Here is a 14,668-nt window from a genome sequence, read left to right as displayed (position 1 = left end):
CACGACAAATACAGTTTGGGATAGAAAACTGCTCTATTTTTACTCTTAAGTAAGAAAAACCCTGTATTTAGTGCAATTCTGTGTCCCTAGCATGACAATGACATAAATTCCAAGTCTGACTAATTACAGGTTAAGCTCATGACTCTTCTTTTTCCATCCAGCTCAGAGTATTTACCAGTTAGCACAAACAGTATCGCTTTGCCCTTCACAGGAGGAAATTATGTGGTTTCAACTGTTTCCACTTTCTTCATAAAAGGAATAAAAAAAGAAGTATCTGTTTTCTCAGAGCTACTCTACAGCACAGAAGAAAACACAGAAGCAGTAAGTGTCAGTCTACCCTACATAGAGGTTTGAGATAAAAGCCATTTTTGTTAGCACAGATCTTTCATGAACAACAGGCTACTTTAAATTTATACAAAATTATTGCAACAAAATCTTAGTGAAGCCACATTATACCTACAACAGTTGTGGTCAAAAAAATTGGTTTGCTTTTTAAGTTTCTTTCCCCCCTTATCCATGTATGAGGTAACAGACAGAATATCAACTGTCAGAATTATATCTGGTTACACCACCCAACTGCACACGTTATCACACTCTACTCCTCAGCCTGTTTGGATGGGTTACCAAAACAACTAAATAGGATGACTTGGAGTACTTGGGAGAGAGTCCTGGGACTGTAGTGTCATTGACCAGACACTCCTGAACACTCCAGGAAGAACTACAGAATGCTCACAGATAATATTTGAAAATAAGGCAAATAATTCAGGTTTTTTTCAATAGTCTTAGAAGAAAAGAGAGAAATATATGTGCATGTACATATTTTATTGTATTTAAACAGGCCAGATTATAGAACCAAACCTTCCATGACACTCCTTTCAGAGGGCAAAAGAATTTTTCCTATTTTAAATATAATTTCTGATTGTATAGCACCCGTATGTGCACGTAAATTTTGGCTGCAATCCCATTTTAACCAATTCTTGCCTGTTTTTACAGATAGCCAGTAGAAATAGCAAACTAAAAGCAATTTCATTCAAAGCATCTCTAGTAATTTTAAATTAAGTTTTCAATATATCATCTGGCAAGTCTTCCGTAAGATGTACCAAAAATATTTCCAGAACCGGGTTTGATCAACCAAGTTTTAAGCTTGAGGCAACCCTGTGACCAACAAGCACAAATTTCCATGTACGTAGAACAAAAATTTTTCTGCCAGAGACATTCCAAAATTGTCATTTAAATAAGTTTGATATTTGTCTTTTTAAACAGACTTAAACCTAGGAAAGTTTTCACAAGTGAAAAACAATTTTAATGGTAATTCTATAAGGTAATTCATATGCAGGAAAACAGTATTATAAAATAAAACAACAGAACACAAACTTTATACACCAGTGCACATTGAAGACTAACGCAGGCCTTTCACACCTGCCTAAACAGTAACCACAGTGCCATCTGACAAAGTTCATAAGCAAAATTACTTTGCAATTAATCTTACATTCACCAATTCTAACCAGAACTTTATCTCTTCTGTTTGCATTGCTTTGCTTTATGCATCTGTAGTTACATTTCATGCAGCTGAACTTGCTGCTGAGCAGTTATCAGGACTGAATATTTTCCTCCACTAAAGCAGATAAGGGCTGTTTCATGGAAAGATATGAAAGGGAAAAGTTGTTTCAAAGAACAAATTGCATCCTACAGGCTTTTATTATACTCCCAGTAGTGTTAACTGGAATGTGAATAACACTGTAAAATACATCACTTCATTTAATGCATTAAAATGGAGAAGATACTCCTGTAACCCCCAGTTCTGAGCAAGCTTCCAACTCTGCCTCCTTAGTTCCAGGAAAAGGTTCACTATATCAAGATTGGTAGAGTTTATTAATTTTTATAGCTCTCTAATCAAATTGTTCCTTGTGCATCTGCTTGAGATAGATGCACCCAATTTCCTCAGCTGCTGGAAGGACTTCTACGAGACAGTATCTTACACTGCCTATATGGGAAATTCAGTGATTGTTTGATATTGCAAAGCTGCCACAGCTTTTGCTGATACTGTGTTTCCTAACTGCAGATATGAACAGAGGATTTTTTTCCTAAATAAAACAGATTAGCATGTTGAAACACATCGACAGTAAATTGTTATTTAAATTATACACTGGCAGTTAATTTTCCCCAACGTATCTTCAAAGAAGCTTAATTCCCCAAACTAGTGGAAAAGTACTTTGTTTTCCTTACAAATCCAATTTATATATTTTGATATGTCATTTTAATTAATGTTATACTGTAAACTGAAGCAACTAAATTTATATAAAATGTCATGTAGGCATGCAAATTGATTTAGCCCTGACTTGCCCTGACAAAGCTTATAAAAAAAAAAAAAACCACCAACCAAGGGATTGAAACAAATCAATTTTATTTGAAAAGTACCAGCAAAGTTTTGTCACTAAAAGCTGTCTGAAAATCTTTTAAAACAGGCAACTCTTTTGACAATTTAGAAGCTCTTCTTGCTCAGCAACTACCAGGTAGAAAAGTACAGATACTCAGTATCATAAAAGCAAAAGTGAAAGAACTGCTGAGTGATTGTGCACCAGCATAAAAGCATTCCTCGTACGAGAAGCAAAATAAGAATCCACTGATTTAGTACTAAAATAGCATTTAGGTAAGAAATACTTTGGTAACAATACTCACCCTCTCTGTAGCACTTTCTGTTGGTGTATCTCAACATACTTCAGTGAGGGCAAGATTATCAAATGACTATAAAGATGGGCTAAGTGACAGCTGGAAATTACCCACTGACATCTTGAAAACCTACTGCACAACTGCTGGTTCTGTATTAGAATCTGATCTGAGAAACTGATTCCTCAAAGGTACATGTGCTTATACAAATGCATGGGAAAGCCAGCTGTAGTTACATGTCACCTGGTCCTGTGTCGCATTCCAGCACCAGATGTCCTCTCCCACAGACACAGGAAAAGGGCACAGAACTGTGACACTAACTTTTAGCACTGCAAGTACATTGTAATCCCAGCACAAGTATAGTGCAGTCATAACAAAGAAAGCTGCACATATTTTTAATGTAGTAAATAATTTGCAGACATTTAATAGATTAAAAAAAAGAGAAGTCACATGCACAGCACTTGTGCAGTCAGGACTGAAATCAGGACACGCTACTTCAAAAACCCACAGTTCTCTAGCTACTTAACTAGAGTGTGTTTCCTTTAGCTGATTGCAGTGCACCTTTATCCTCCAAACTCATCTACAAGGAAGAAACACTGCAGAGTGGGAAGATTATATGCTATCCATTTCTCTCCAAGCCAGGCAGTGTTCAAGCAGATGCTCACTGACTATCAACCTCAACAGCCTGAATCCAATCTCTAATTAACCCCATGTGCAGATGAATCACATTCTCACCTGGAGAGCAGGTCCCAGAACATCAATCCTTTCATCTCCTAAAAACACACATTTAGCATTCCAGAGCTAGACTTTCAGGCCAAGGTTCAAACCTCAGCTGCCTGAGCTGAGTTAATAATTTTATCCATTTATCTGCAACACAAGGACTTGTTACCTACTCGAATCCACTCACAGCACACAGATGGCTCATAAGGTTGAAAACTGAAATGACAGATCTGTGCAGCAGATGAAAGCTAAATGTCTGGTGCTGTGGTTAGTCCAAACCAGGCCACCTTTTCCCTAGTCCCTTGTTTAATGCCAGTAATGTTATAATACTTCTTGTCTGCACAGCATGTCACAGCAGCTTCCTCATCAGTCAGATACAGGTCAAAGTCACCGTGCTATTCTTTCAGGGCCTCAGCTGTGTTTCCAAACACCAGATTTACTCTACTTATGTGTCAAGGCTAAATAGCAGAGTTCAGTAGAAAACCCTGGACAGGATTTCTTTATTGCTAACATAAACTGTTCCTTAGGCAGAACTGTAATGAATATATTAGCATGTTATTCATTGTTATCAATACATTAGCATGCTATTACCAAATTCTTAAAATTCTTTTACTAAGGAAAAGGGTATTTAGTACAGTGGTGTCTTCTCTTTAATAGATGTATACTTACCCACATAATGCATATTAAGGGCCAAGTACTTGTACTGGAAGAGAGGGTTGTTGTGCAGGCTACTTCTTTGGATCTGCTGGAAGAATGAGCTGACATCCCATCTGTACAAGACATCCAACAGCATGATGCTCGGGACCCTCAGGGCCACGTTTAATACTGCCTCCAACTTCTCCTTTGCAGCCATTCTCCTCCCTTTCTGTGAATTGGCAGCAGACTGTAAATAGAACAAGAGAGAGAAGAGTAATCAGATCAATCCCACTGTACAAACAGCCATTAGGCTTTGTGATAGTATGAATGGGGCTTCCTGTGTGGCCACAAACGACTGAATGAATCAACTGAGTTAAACTCAAATCCAAACAGGACAGCTTCTATTTTTGCTATATAAAGGTCAATTTGCTAGCAGTTTTTCCACAGTGATACCGTAAAATGGGGGAGAGGGCAGATTAATGACATGAAAGTGGTCCAAGGGTGTGCACTAAACAAACCTTCGTTCTTATTTGCACTAATGCAGCATCCAAGAGCTCAGCCAAAAGGCCCCAATGTACTCGATACTACATAAACATTAACATGATCAGCACTAAACTGCAAATACTCTGTAAGCTTTAGAAATCAAACACTAACAAAATTCAGACACTATGTCCATTTACTTTAGCACTATTTCTGCGCCTCTGAAATTAAAAAATCACGGATTAAAAGAGTCCTTAAAACATTTTAGATTCATTTCCTCAATGTAAATTGAAATAATTGTCCAATACCTCAGTTTTAAAAAAAATCATTTACAACCTTCATTAACATCTATGAATTTATCTGTGGAATCTGAGGGCTGTGTGTTTGGAGATTAGCACCAATAATGCAACTTTTCTACTCATTTTAATGTATTCACCACAAGGAATCATACAAACAAAAGACTGTATTCCTCTCACTCCCAAATACTAGAAGGTAATTTAATTTTGGAGTTTGCCATCAGATAAGACGGATGGTGCAAAACAATGAAGGGCACTTTTCTTTTTAAAACAGAAACAAATGCTAGTCCACAACAGCACCTAAAAGTCAACAAAAGAAGAGCAAAAGGATCCATTTCCACATCCTGTCACATAAGACTAACAACAGTTCCTAAACAAAATATGCTGGTTTTACCATACACCACCTGCCCATCCCAGGAACATGATTCACCCCAGGCTGAGTTTGTGAGCACCAGTAACAGACACAATATTAGAGAAGCACAGTTGAAGTCTTCAAGGCCAAGGTGGGGATGACCCACCAAGGTTTTATCCACAAGAAGCCATTCAAAGGAAAATCACCTGCAGCACAATCAACACCCCGATGAGGTTCAGATTTAAAAAAAGGCTCCCAACCCCAATTATTAGGGGGCCAATTGGAAAAAAAGTGCATCCTGACAAAAGAAACAGAAAAATCTGCACTTGAACTGCACTTTAATTTAAATAAAGTTTTACAGGACTTTTTTCATATTGTCCCTGTGTAACCTATAAAAGTTTTTGCAGTTGTGCAAGTTTTACACCTCAACTCAACAGTGAAGTACAGCAAGAAGTGAAACCATGCAAATATACAGGAACAAAAAAACCAACCCCACTCACACACACACAACCCTCATGTGAGGTTTTATTTGTGTTATCATGTCCTAGGCACTACCACAAACTGCTTATGTGCACACGTTCAGCCACATTCACACCTGCCAAGGCACGAGGACATAAAATTAATTCAGCCCAAGAAGTCAGGACAGATCAAAACTGAGATATGGCTCAATAAACCTCAGCTTGCAGGGCTGCTGTTGCCACTGTCTAGCCCTCAGTCTGACTTTTCAAGTTATGTAAATGCTGACACTTTTTACAGAGCTCTTGCAACAGCTCCACAAACCCCAAGGGCAGCACATCCTTCCTCTCGCACAGGAAGCGTTTTCCCACTACATGGGGCACCCCACACACCACCAGCATTTCACAATGCTGCTCAAAACATGCTGAAAGGTTTGCCAGAAGACTACAAATATTTAGAATGAACAATCAAAACTATCACCCAAGCAGCTACCTCAGAATCCAAGCATTCAGCATTTCATGCCAATAAAAGATGGGAGTTTGTACAAACAAAATTGGGAGTTACACAGATTATATACAAAGAGTTACAAGAAATATCAGGGCACACAGCTTAAATAATTCATATGAGAATATTTTAAAATGTCTTGGAATTTTTCAGATTTTCTATTTTGCCAAGCCTGTAAATTTAATTAAAACTTTGAAATTAAGCTGTCTCCTGGTTTTTTGCTAGATTCCTCTTCCAAGTAGATCAGGACAAGGGTGGGCAGGGACTGACTGACAGGTTTTCACTCTGTCACAAAAATACCCATGTAAAGTGACAATAAGTACCTGATTCCAAATGACATTCTCAAAACTGTCAAACCTTTTCCAGTCATCAACAACAACCAAACATGTAGGACAAGAAGGAAATTTTCACTTGTTTTCACTTTTCAAATTACTCTAAAACCAGAATCCCAAGGACAACTTCTCTTAATACTGAAAGTTAACCGAGGGTTAGCACGTTCAAATTAAGCTGAATAATTCTACCTCCAAAGCTCTTACACACAAACTCGGGGAACTAAAAAGTGCAGCATTTACATTATCTAAGAAAACAATCTAAATTTCAAATGCTGTTAAAACAAAAGCAAAACAAACTTTGAAAACCATACCATGTCACAACAGATGGACTGTGAGGGGCAGCCACTGCAGCTCCACAGCATCTTCTGCCACTGACTGACAAACCATCCAATACTAATAAGAAACCCTTTAAAACGAACTCCACTAGAAATGCGGATGTGTTAAATAAAGCCTCAGTTGTAATGGCTGCCAAGTTCTAACAGAATGTAATACAGGCAAGCAACAACGTCCATTGCTCTAAGCTCATTATATTGTAAAGAGCTCTTACAATACATTATTTTGATTGGTGTAAAAACAAACAAAAAAACCAACCAAACATTAAACCTCTAAAACCCTCAGATAAATGATGATGACATGAGTTGCTGGATGTTCAGAGGTTAAGAAAAGAAAAATAGGTCACTTGTTGTACAAAGACAAAAAATGGACTTGGAAGCAACTTGTGTTTCAAAATTTTTTTGCCATGATTTCAAACATCTCCCTGTTCCAAATCAGAAGAAAAAGAACAGTCTTACGAAAGATTGTCATGGTTTAACCCCAGCCAGCAGCTAATACCACACAGTCACTCACTCACCATCACCTCTCCCAGTGGGATGGAGAGGCTAATCAGGAAAAAGGGTAAAACCCTTGGATTGAGATGAGAACAGCATAATAATTAAAATAAAATAAAATAATGATGATGGTAACAACTGTAATGAAAGGGAGACAACAAACAAAAACAACCAACCAACCAACCACCAAAACAAACATAAACAAAACTAGATAAACAAACAAAAACACGACTAAAAAAGAGTGGAATAAAGCCCAAGAGAAACAAGTGATGCACAATACCATTGCCCACCACTCACTGACTGATGCCCAGCCTGTCCCTGAGCAGCCATTGGTGGCTCCCAGCCCATTCCCCCCAGTTTATATGCTGGACATGATGTTCTATGGTATGGAATATCCCTTTGGCCAGTTCCTCCCAGCTTCTTGCACACCTGGTCACTGTCAGAGCACAGGAAGCTGAGGAGCCCTTGATTTAGAGTAATCACTGCTTGGCACCAACTAAACCATCAGTGTGTTATCAATGTAGTTCTCATATTAAATCCAAAGCTCAGCACTGCACCAGCCACCAGGAAGAAACTCAATCACAGCCAAAACCAGGACCAAGAACTTCAGACTTCACACCTTACGTTGTGCTATTTGACCAAAACAAGCTTTTAAAAATTTCTCATCAAAACTGTTTGGTCATTTTTGTTTTCTAACGAGGATTTTTCAGAAGTCCCTCCCTCACCTGACACACCCATTTTGTCAAAAGCATATTCCTGGTTAGCTTTAAAGAAAACAGTAGAATTAGCAAAAACCAATTTAAAAAAAAAAAAAGGACTATCCTAAGTCTGTCCCAGCTCATTCTATCAGCAGAAGAGATCACCTTGAGTGTGCTCACATGACACGTACCCCCTCAAAGATAACACATATTTTCCCTTTGACAGAATTTTCTTTCTGAAGTTTTGTCATGACATAAAATTTCAGCTGAAGCTGTGAATTCTGCCACTTAAACTAGTGTAACTGTTGTTTCTGCAGCAACATAAATATAAATCTATCACATCACAGGCAGAAAATACACCCTGGTAAAAAGCAGTACACGAGGCCACAGAAAACCTGCATCCATTTATCCAAGCAGGTATAAAATTACATTAACAGAGCAGAGTTTCTGCATTTAGGAAAGCATTAATCATGAAGTTAATTAAGAGTTACAGAAATACGCTGGAATATCTGCAAATTTAAGAGTTATTCTAATACTATTGCCATCAAAAATCACCATAGAAAGAGACAGTAATTCCAGACAAGATCAGAACTTCAAAACCAAACTTGTTCCTGCAACATTCAGCCTCACATCTGTGAACAAGATGCTCATTCTCCTACCATATTACAACCTAAAACACTTGGCAAGATTGGCTAAAACCCAAGAGACAATTTCAGCTTCTGTTTCTCACATCTATGAAATTTTAGTTACTTTGGATATGTCTCTGTTGACAAGCTGACTTTGGTCTGTAGTCTAGTTTCCACTCTGGATTATTTTTCAGTAATACATTCTGGAACCAAAAATATCACCAGGAAAAGCTTTTGTTTTCCTGTCAGGTAAACTTTGCTAGACAGACTTTGAAGAGGAAAAAAAAAATAAACCCAACACAAAATCTACAACTCCTACCTGTAGCTATGGAAGAGTTCAGTGTAAAAGCACAAATACTAAAATTAGACCCACAGTTGAGTGGTACCCATTCACTCCCCAGAACCACTCCTTCTTTATGCTGTCCTGGTCTGGGGAGCAAAAAGAATTTGAAGTTCAGAAAAAAGCCATTCTTCAGAGACATAGATCTTTATGTCATCATTTTGGGAGGGAGAAAAAAAGAGGAGCAAATGAAAGGAACAGGACGAAAAGGTTTGTCAGATATGCACTCAGAAAAGAATTTCCCTGTGTGAGTGTGTAGAAAAAAAACCCCAAACCTAGAACTCAGAGTATGTGAGTCACCAATCCATCAAAAGAGCTGTTTCCCATGCAGACAGAGGCAAAGAAGGAAAAGACGTTTTGCTCCCATACAATTCAAACTGGCTAACAAGGACAGCACTTGAAAATTTCTGCTGAGAAGGCCAGATCCAGCGAGATACCCAGTGTACTAATAAAGCAGTGAAACACCGCAGACGTGCCCAGCAACACTGCCATTGGCAGCCAGTCACCGCTCCCAATAATATTCAGTTCTGGTAGATCACTACAAGAGTTCAGGAATTTCAAATAATAACCAGAGAGTATTTAGCCTTCAATTTAAAGGTTTAGAGAGAGTTGGTCAGCAAACAGACAGCTTGATCTTGCTATGTAAGCAGTTAACAAGAACAAACAAATTTTTTTTTTCTCTTTTTGTTTCCCATCTGGTCTGACAACACAGATTGCTATAGAGCTGCTGCAGTGGTGTAACTGGAGAACTGGTATTTCTACCTAGAAAACACAGTAATTCCTACATTCCTAAAGACTCATTCAGTTGTGAACTGGGGCATAGCTAAGGTTAACCATTCCAAACAAATACAGAACATATTTTGCAAAAACCAAATATTACTGCAAAACAAATTAGGTCAACCTCTTATCTGTTCATAGGAACTTCATTGAACACACATTCATGTTAAAGGCATACTGAAAAAGGACAAAAACAACTAGAGAAGTTTAACTGCAGAGAATAATAAAATAATCTATATTTCCAACTTTCATTAAATCTAGCAAGTTTCATATGAGCGAGAAGAAAACCAATTCAGGAAAATGAAGATACCTATCATAGAGCTGTGAATTTTTCCTCAAAGATTTATTTCTCAAGTACATTTATACACTATGAACAGTTTCAGCCCACTCTCAATTATACAGCAAATGCATTATATTATTTATGGGCAGCCTGTAAAACATCCTGTGTCTTTTATTTTTAATAATGAGCAGGTAAGACCAGGGAGCTGAACTCGGGGACTAACATGTGTTAACAAAGATTAACAGATCCACCAGTTATGCAGCAAAATCCTTCTGTGGATTCCTAATGGATCCACACTCTGCCTGCATATGTTCAGTTCAAACCCAGTCACACTAAGAGGGGCTGCCTGATTTTAAGATTGTAGTTTAGTTAGGCACCTGAAAGACAGGAGTCTAATTCATTAAAATTAAACTATAATTAATAATATCTTTAATTAAAGTCTTCAGAAGAAAATCTAGATTGAATCAACAAACTAAACTGCTCTGAGGTCCTTCTTGGCTCTTGCCAGTCCAAGGTTTGGTTTATTAACTAGTTATTCAGCATTTTTTTTTTGCCATCACAGCCGTGTTTGCAAGCCCACACCTACCAGCCTGCCTAACCACATTTGTATCAGCACATTCTGAGAAAATCTGGGCAGCAATCCCAAAGCGCCTCTGCAGAGGAGAGAATACCCAGAGGACCTGCACACTGAGCACTAATGACAGCCCGGGATGATGCAGTCTGTGACATCCCACCTCGGAGAGCTGGATCACAGGATAACCAGACACACAAGTAAAGCTGCCATACCCCATCAGCCTCACAAAAAAACCCTGCAACCCAAATGTGTTACCAGGACGAAGTTACACGGTTGGATGAAATATAATTCATCTTCCACAGTTGCTCAGACAGTTTTTAGCCATTTCAGCTACAGACCCAGCCTATGTTTAGAATCTGCAATGCCAATAACTAGTTACCTGACTGATAAGAAGTCAAAACATAAAATAAGACTTTCAAGATTTCTCTAGGTCCACACTGATAAAGTTTCCATTGCTGTTGCTGCCTTATCTGTTTAAGTCATGTAAATAAAGAGCATCAGCTTCCAGGCCTGTGAAATAGGTAGCTTAGCTTCCTGCAGCACCAGGCTCATGTAACAGAAATACCAAACAAATGGTGAAAATATCTAGAAAAGTTCCTTTTAAAACATGTTCAAACTCAAGACATGCAACCAAAGAATTCTTCCAGAGAAACTCCACGAGATTAAGTACCCACTTCTGAGTGTTCCTCCCAAGTACACGACTAATTACAGAGCAGCAGGGCCTCTCTGCAATGAGAGGAGATGCTGTAAGGGCAGGGAAACAGGCTCAGGTGTCTGAATCACACTGAAGGAGCTGGACCTGGATATGCACTTAAAAAGCATAACTATGGTGAACTGTCCAGTCTAACCACATCAAACACTGCCAGGTGCATTTGGAGCTAAAAATGGATTCAGAAGAGTAAACCACCAGCCAGGTTCCAGAGGACGGGAAGAGAAGCCATCTGCACATCTGTGTGAAGAGGAGGAAACCGACCCAAGTTTAGCAAACAGCTCAAAGAATGTTTTTTCGAGTGCAACATGAAACACAAGGCAGGCTTATACAGTTTTCCAGGACACACCCATTCGTTCAGATCTCACTGGCATGATGTGCCTTTCTGCATCTGCACCATGGACTCCAGCTGCTGAACAGGAGTGAGATACTGATCTCTTCCCATCATCTCCAAAGGAAGGAATTCCCCAGTACTTCTTCCAACACCTTGCTCAGTTCATATCTCCATCAGAATCAAGTGGCTCTAACATCAGAAGCTCTTCATAAGACTGATACAAACAAGGTGAATCCTGTGCTTTGGACAAGTAGCAGTTTTATATCACTCTGTAAGATTTCTGATGATCCTTCCACATAATGGTGGTCACAAAGACAACCATTTCCTAATGATAATGAGTTTATGAATTAATTGAATCCTTTAGTGATATTACGACTCAAAAACTAGAGCTGATTACCACAGTTATTAAAGCTAATTAGAAAAAAAAATATACAGTTTCTCATGCACAGGCAGCTTGTATTTAAGATAACTGGCAAAACTAAGCCAAGGTTACAGATAAACCGAAGTTACCGGATGCAATAGCTTAACAGCTCCCACCTTAACACAGTATTTTTTTAATATTTAAATCTATCTTCATTGACCTACAAACAAAAGTGATCAAAGAGTAATTATTTCCTTCTTCTCCTCCCACATTTGATCTCTACGGACACACTACACAGACAAAAACCCCTAACTGAAATACACGTAAAAGCATCCAAGTCTGAAACATAAGTTAACAGAAACTCTTTTATTAAAAACTGCATAAGAAATGAATACCGCAACACCTACAGACTTCAAAAAAAAGTATACTGAATGAGATCACAAATGGCTAATATTTATGAGTCAAACATGTTACACAAATCTCATTTTTCTTTGGTAAATAAGTGGCATCGTATGCCTCCAGTATCTAATATTCTCCCTCGTTTGCTGATACTTGCGTGCATTACACAAAAAAAATTCACATTTTTTTCCACTTTATTCTCCGAACCACGTTATTTATGCACCAGGTCCCACACACACACCCCCAAAAAGGCAGCACAACCAGAAGATAAGAATCCCTCTAAGAGCTCCATCTGTCACAAGTGTACTTGGTACACGGAACTACTCGAGCACGGAAGAAAAATGAGAATTCTCATCACAAACCTTATTTTAAAAGGCTACAGAAGGTCTCAAAAAACCGACTGACATGACACAAGTAGGGAAGATGGAAAAAGCCCTGTTCTCCACGCCACGGGCAGGCTGCTCCTTACATAAGCATGACCATATGCTCCAGGGCCCGTCTCCAGGAGGGGTGCCCGGCTCCGCTCCGTGTCTCACCCGTGACAGCGCACGGACTGGGGGATGCACAGCCGGCCGAGGGGACCGGAGGGGAAACACAGACCCCACGGAGGGCGGGGAGCACCGGAGCCCCCCGGCCAAGGCAGCAGCTCGGTCAGGGCGGCAGGAGCCCGCAGCTCATCCCCGGGGCCCGCACAGGCAGGCAGCGAATCCCGAGACCCTCCCGCCCCGCTCCCCAGCCGGAGAGTTTCCTCCTGCCCGGCGCAACTCCCGCGCTCACCGCCGGCGCCGCGGGCGGCCCCGCGCATCCTCCCGGCCCCGCTGAACTCCAGTAACCCCGGCGGCTCCCGGCGCCGGCGGAGGAGGGGAGCGGGGAGGGGAAGGGGGGGGATGGAGGGCGGGGAGAGGAAAGGGGGGGGGCTGCGCACGGGGAAGGCCGGGGAGCCCCGACACGGGCACGGACAAGCAGGGGCGCGGAGGGGCCGCGGGAGCGGCGGGCGCGCGCGGGAATCACCTGAGCCCGCGGGGTCGCCGCCGCCTCCTCCTCCTCCTCTTCCACCCCCTCCTCTTGCTCCCGCTCCCCGGTGTCTCCGCGCTTCTCACGCCGACGGCGGCGGCGGCGGCTCGTCGGTGCCCGGCGGCAGAGCGGCTCCTCGAGGCACCATGGCCGCGCCGCGCCGCTCAGGGCGCCGCCGACACCGCGCGGCCCCGCGCACGGGCGGCCATGGCCCCGCTCGCCTGCGCGCGCGCGCCGCCCCGCTCCGCGCATGCGCGGGCCCCGCCCCACCCGCGGAGCGGCCCCTCCGCCCCCGCCCGGAGCCGGGGACGGGAAGGGGGTTTTGGGTGGAAAGCACCGGGAATTCGGCTGGGGAGGTGACGCTCCCCCCCGGCTAGAGGGGTCTGGCACTAACGCTCTTCGCCCGCCCCCACGAAATAGCAGAAGTTGAGGTTTGGGTTCGGCTTGGGGTCCTCCCGGGACGCGTGGACTCGCCAGGGCAGCGGCGAGTCTGGGAGATGACTCAGAAAAGCCGGTCAGCAAAATTTGAGGTAGTGTCTGGGCAAATGTTTAAAAGGCAGCCCTGCTATTTTAATAATACTCTTTAGTGGCCTTGTGGAACATAAAGTGCTGTATTAATTTCAAGTACTAAAGGCTGACTGTTTTTTTCCAGTGTTGCACTGCAGAATCTCCAGTCATCTTTGTTGTGAGATCAACCAGAAAAAACACCAGAATTTCTGTATTACTGCACTGTCATTTTTCAGCTGGAGACCTGAGCCAGAGGCAGCTCCCTCAGCCCAGTTCATGCTTCAGAGCCTTTGCATGAAAAGTCTCACCAGTATTTACTCATCCTGTAAAGGTTGCGTGGCCAGGCCCTAGCACACATTCCTAAGTGGTATGGAAAAAATTATGATCCAAGAGAAGTAATGTTTTTTACCTTAATATTTGAAAAAAAAAATACAAAGCCACATTGTCTGGAACATGAAAAAAAACTTTGCTGCAGTGAGGAATGAGGGAATACACTGAACTGGAAAATCCTGTAGTTCACTAGGGTTGGGCTAGCCAACTTAATAATTGCTTTTTTCCTTCCATCTCTAATGAGAACTGGAGCATTCACAGACATGGGTATTAACAGTGCATGGCTTTAACGCAGTGTCTAACTCTGTGAAGCAGAGATATTAAAATAAGAGGTTTGGGTGTCTTATTGGCATTCTGCTTTGCAACATTACCCTTGTCTGAGTACCCAAAGGTTGTTAAGCCAACAGAAGGGTAGTTTGAACGTGTCTGTGGTGGGGCTCTGCTCTGCT

General features: G+C 41.3%; 2 protein-coding genes across 2 annotated transcripts in view; both read right to left on the bottom strand.

Annotated features, from left to right (window-relative positions):
* RNF145 (ring finger protein 145) overlaps positions 1 to 13,609 on the bottom strand; it is a 47,028-nt gene extending 33,419 nt beyond the window's left edge. Inside the window, exons 1-2 of the mRNA XM_051794237.1 lie at positions 13,380 to 13,609; positions 4,057 to 4,270 (exon numbers count right to left, since the gene is read on the bottom strand). Coding sequence (XP_051650197.1) covers positions 4,057 to 4,240 — 184 coding nt within the window. The 5' untranslated portion in view covers positions 4,241 to 4,270; positions 13,380 to 13,609. The remainder of the gene's footprint in view (positions 1 to 4,056; positions 4,271 to 13,379) is intronic.
* LOC127473973 (ovoinhibitor-like) overlaps positions 1 to 14,668 on the bottom strand; it is a 225,811-nt gene that overhangs the window by 130,213 nt on the left and 80,930 nt on the right. The gene's annotated exons all lie outside the window — the stretch shown is intronic.

This window comes from Manacus candei, unplaced genomic scaffold (genome assembly GCF_025592945.1).
Source record: "Manacus candei isolate 608988 ecotype Guabito, Panama unplaced genomic scaffold, ASM2559294v1 h1tg000037l, whole genome shotgun sequence".
NCBI classification, from domain to species: domain Eukaryota; kingdom Metazoa; phylum Chordata; class Aves; order Passeriformes; family Pipridae; genus Manacus; species Manacus candei.
Note: the sequence above shows the minus strand (reverse complement) of the source record. Positions and strands in the feature narration are given on the sequence as shown.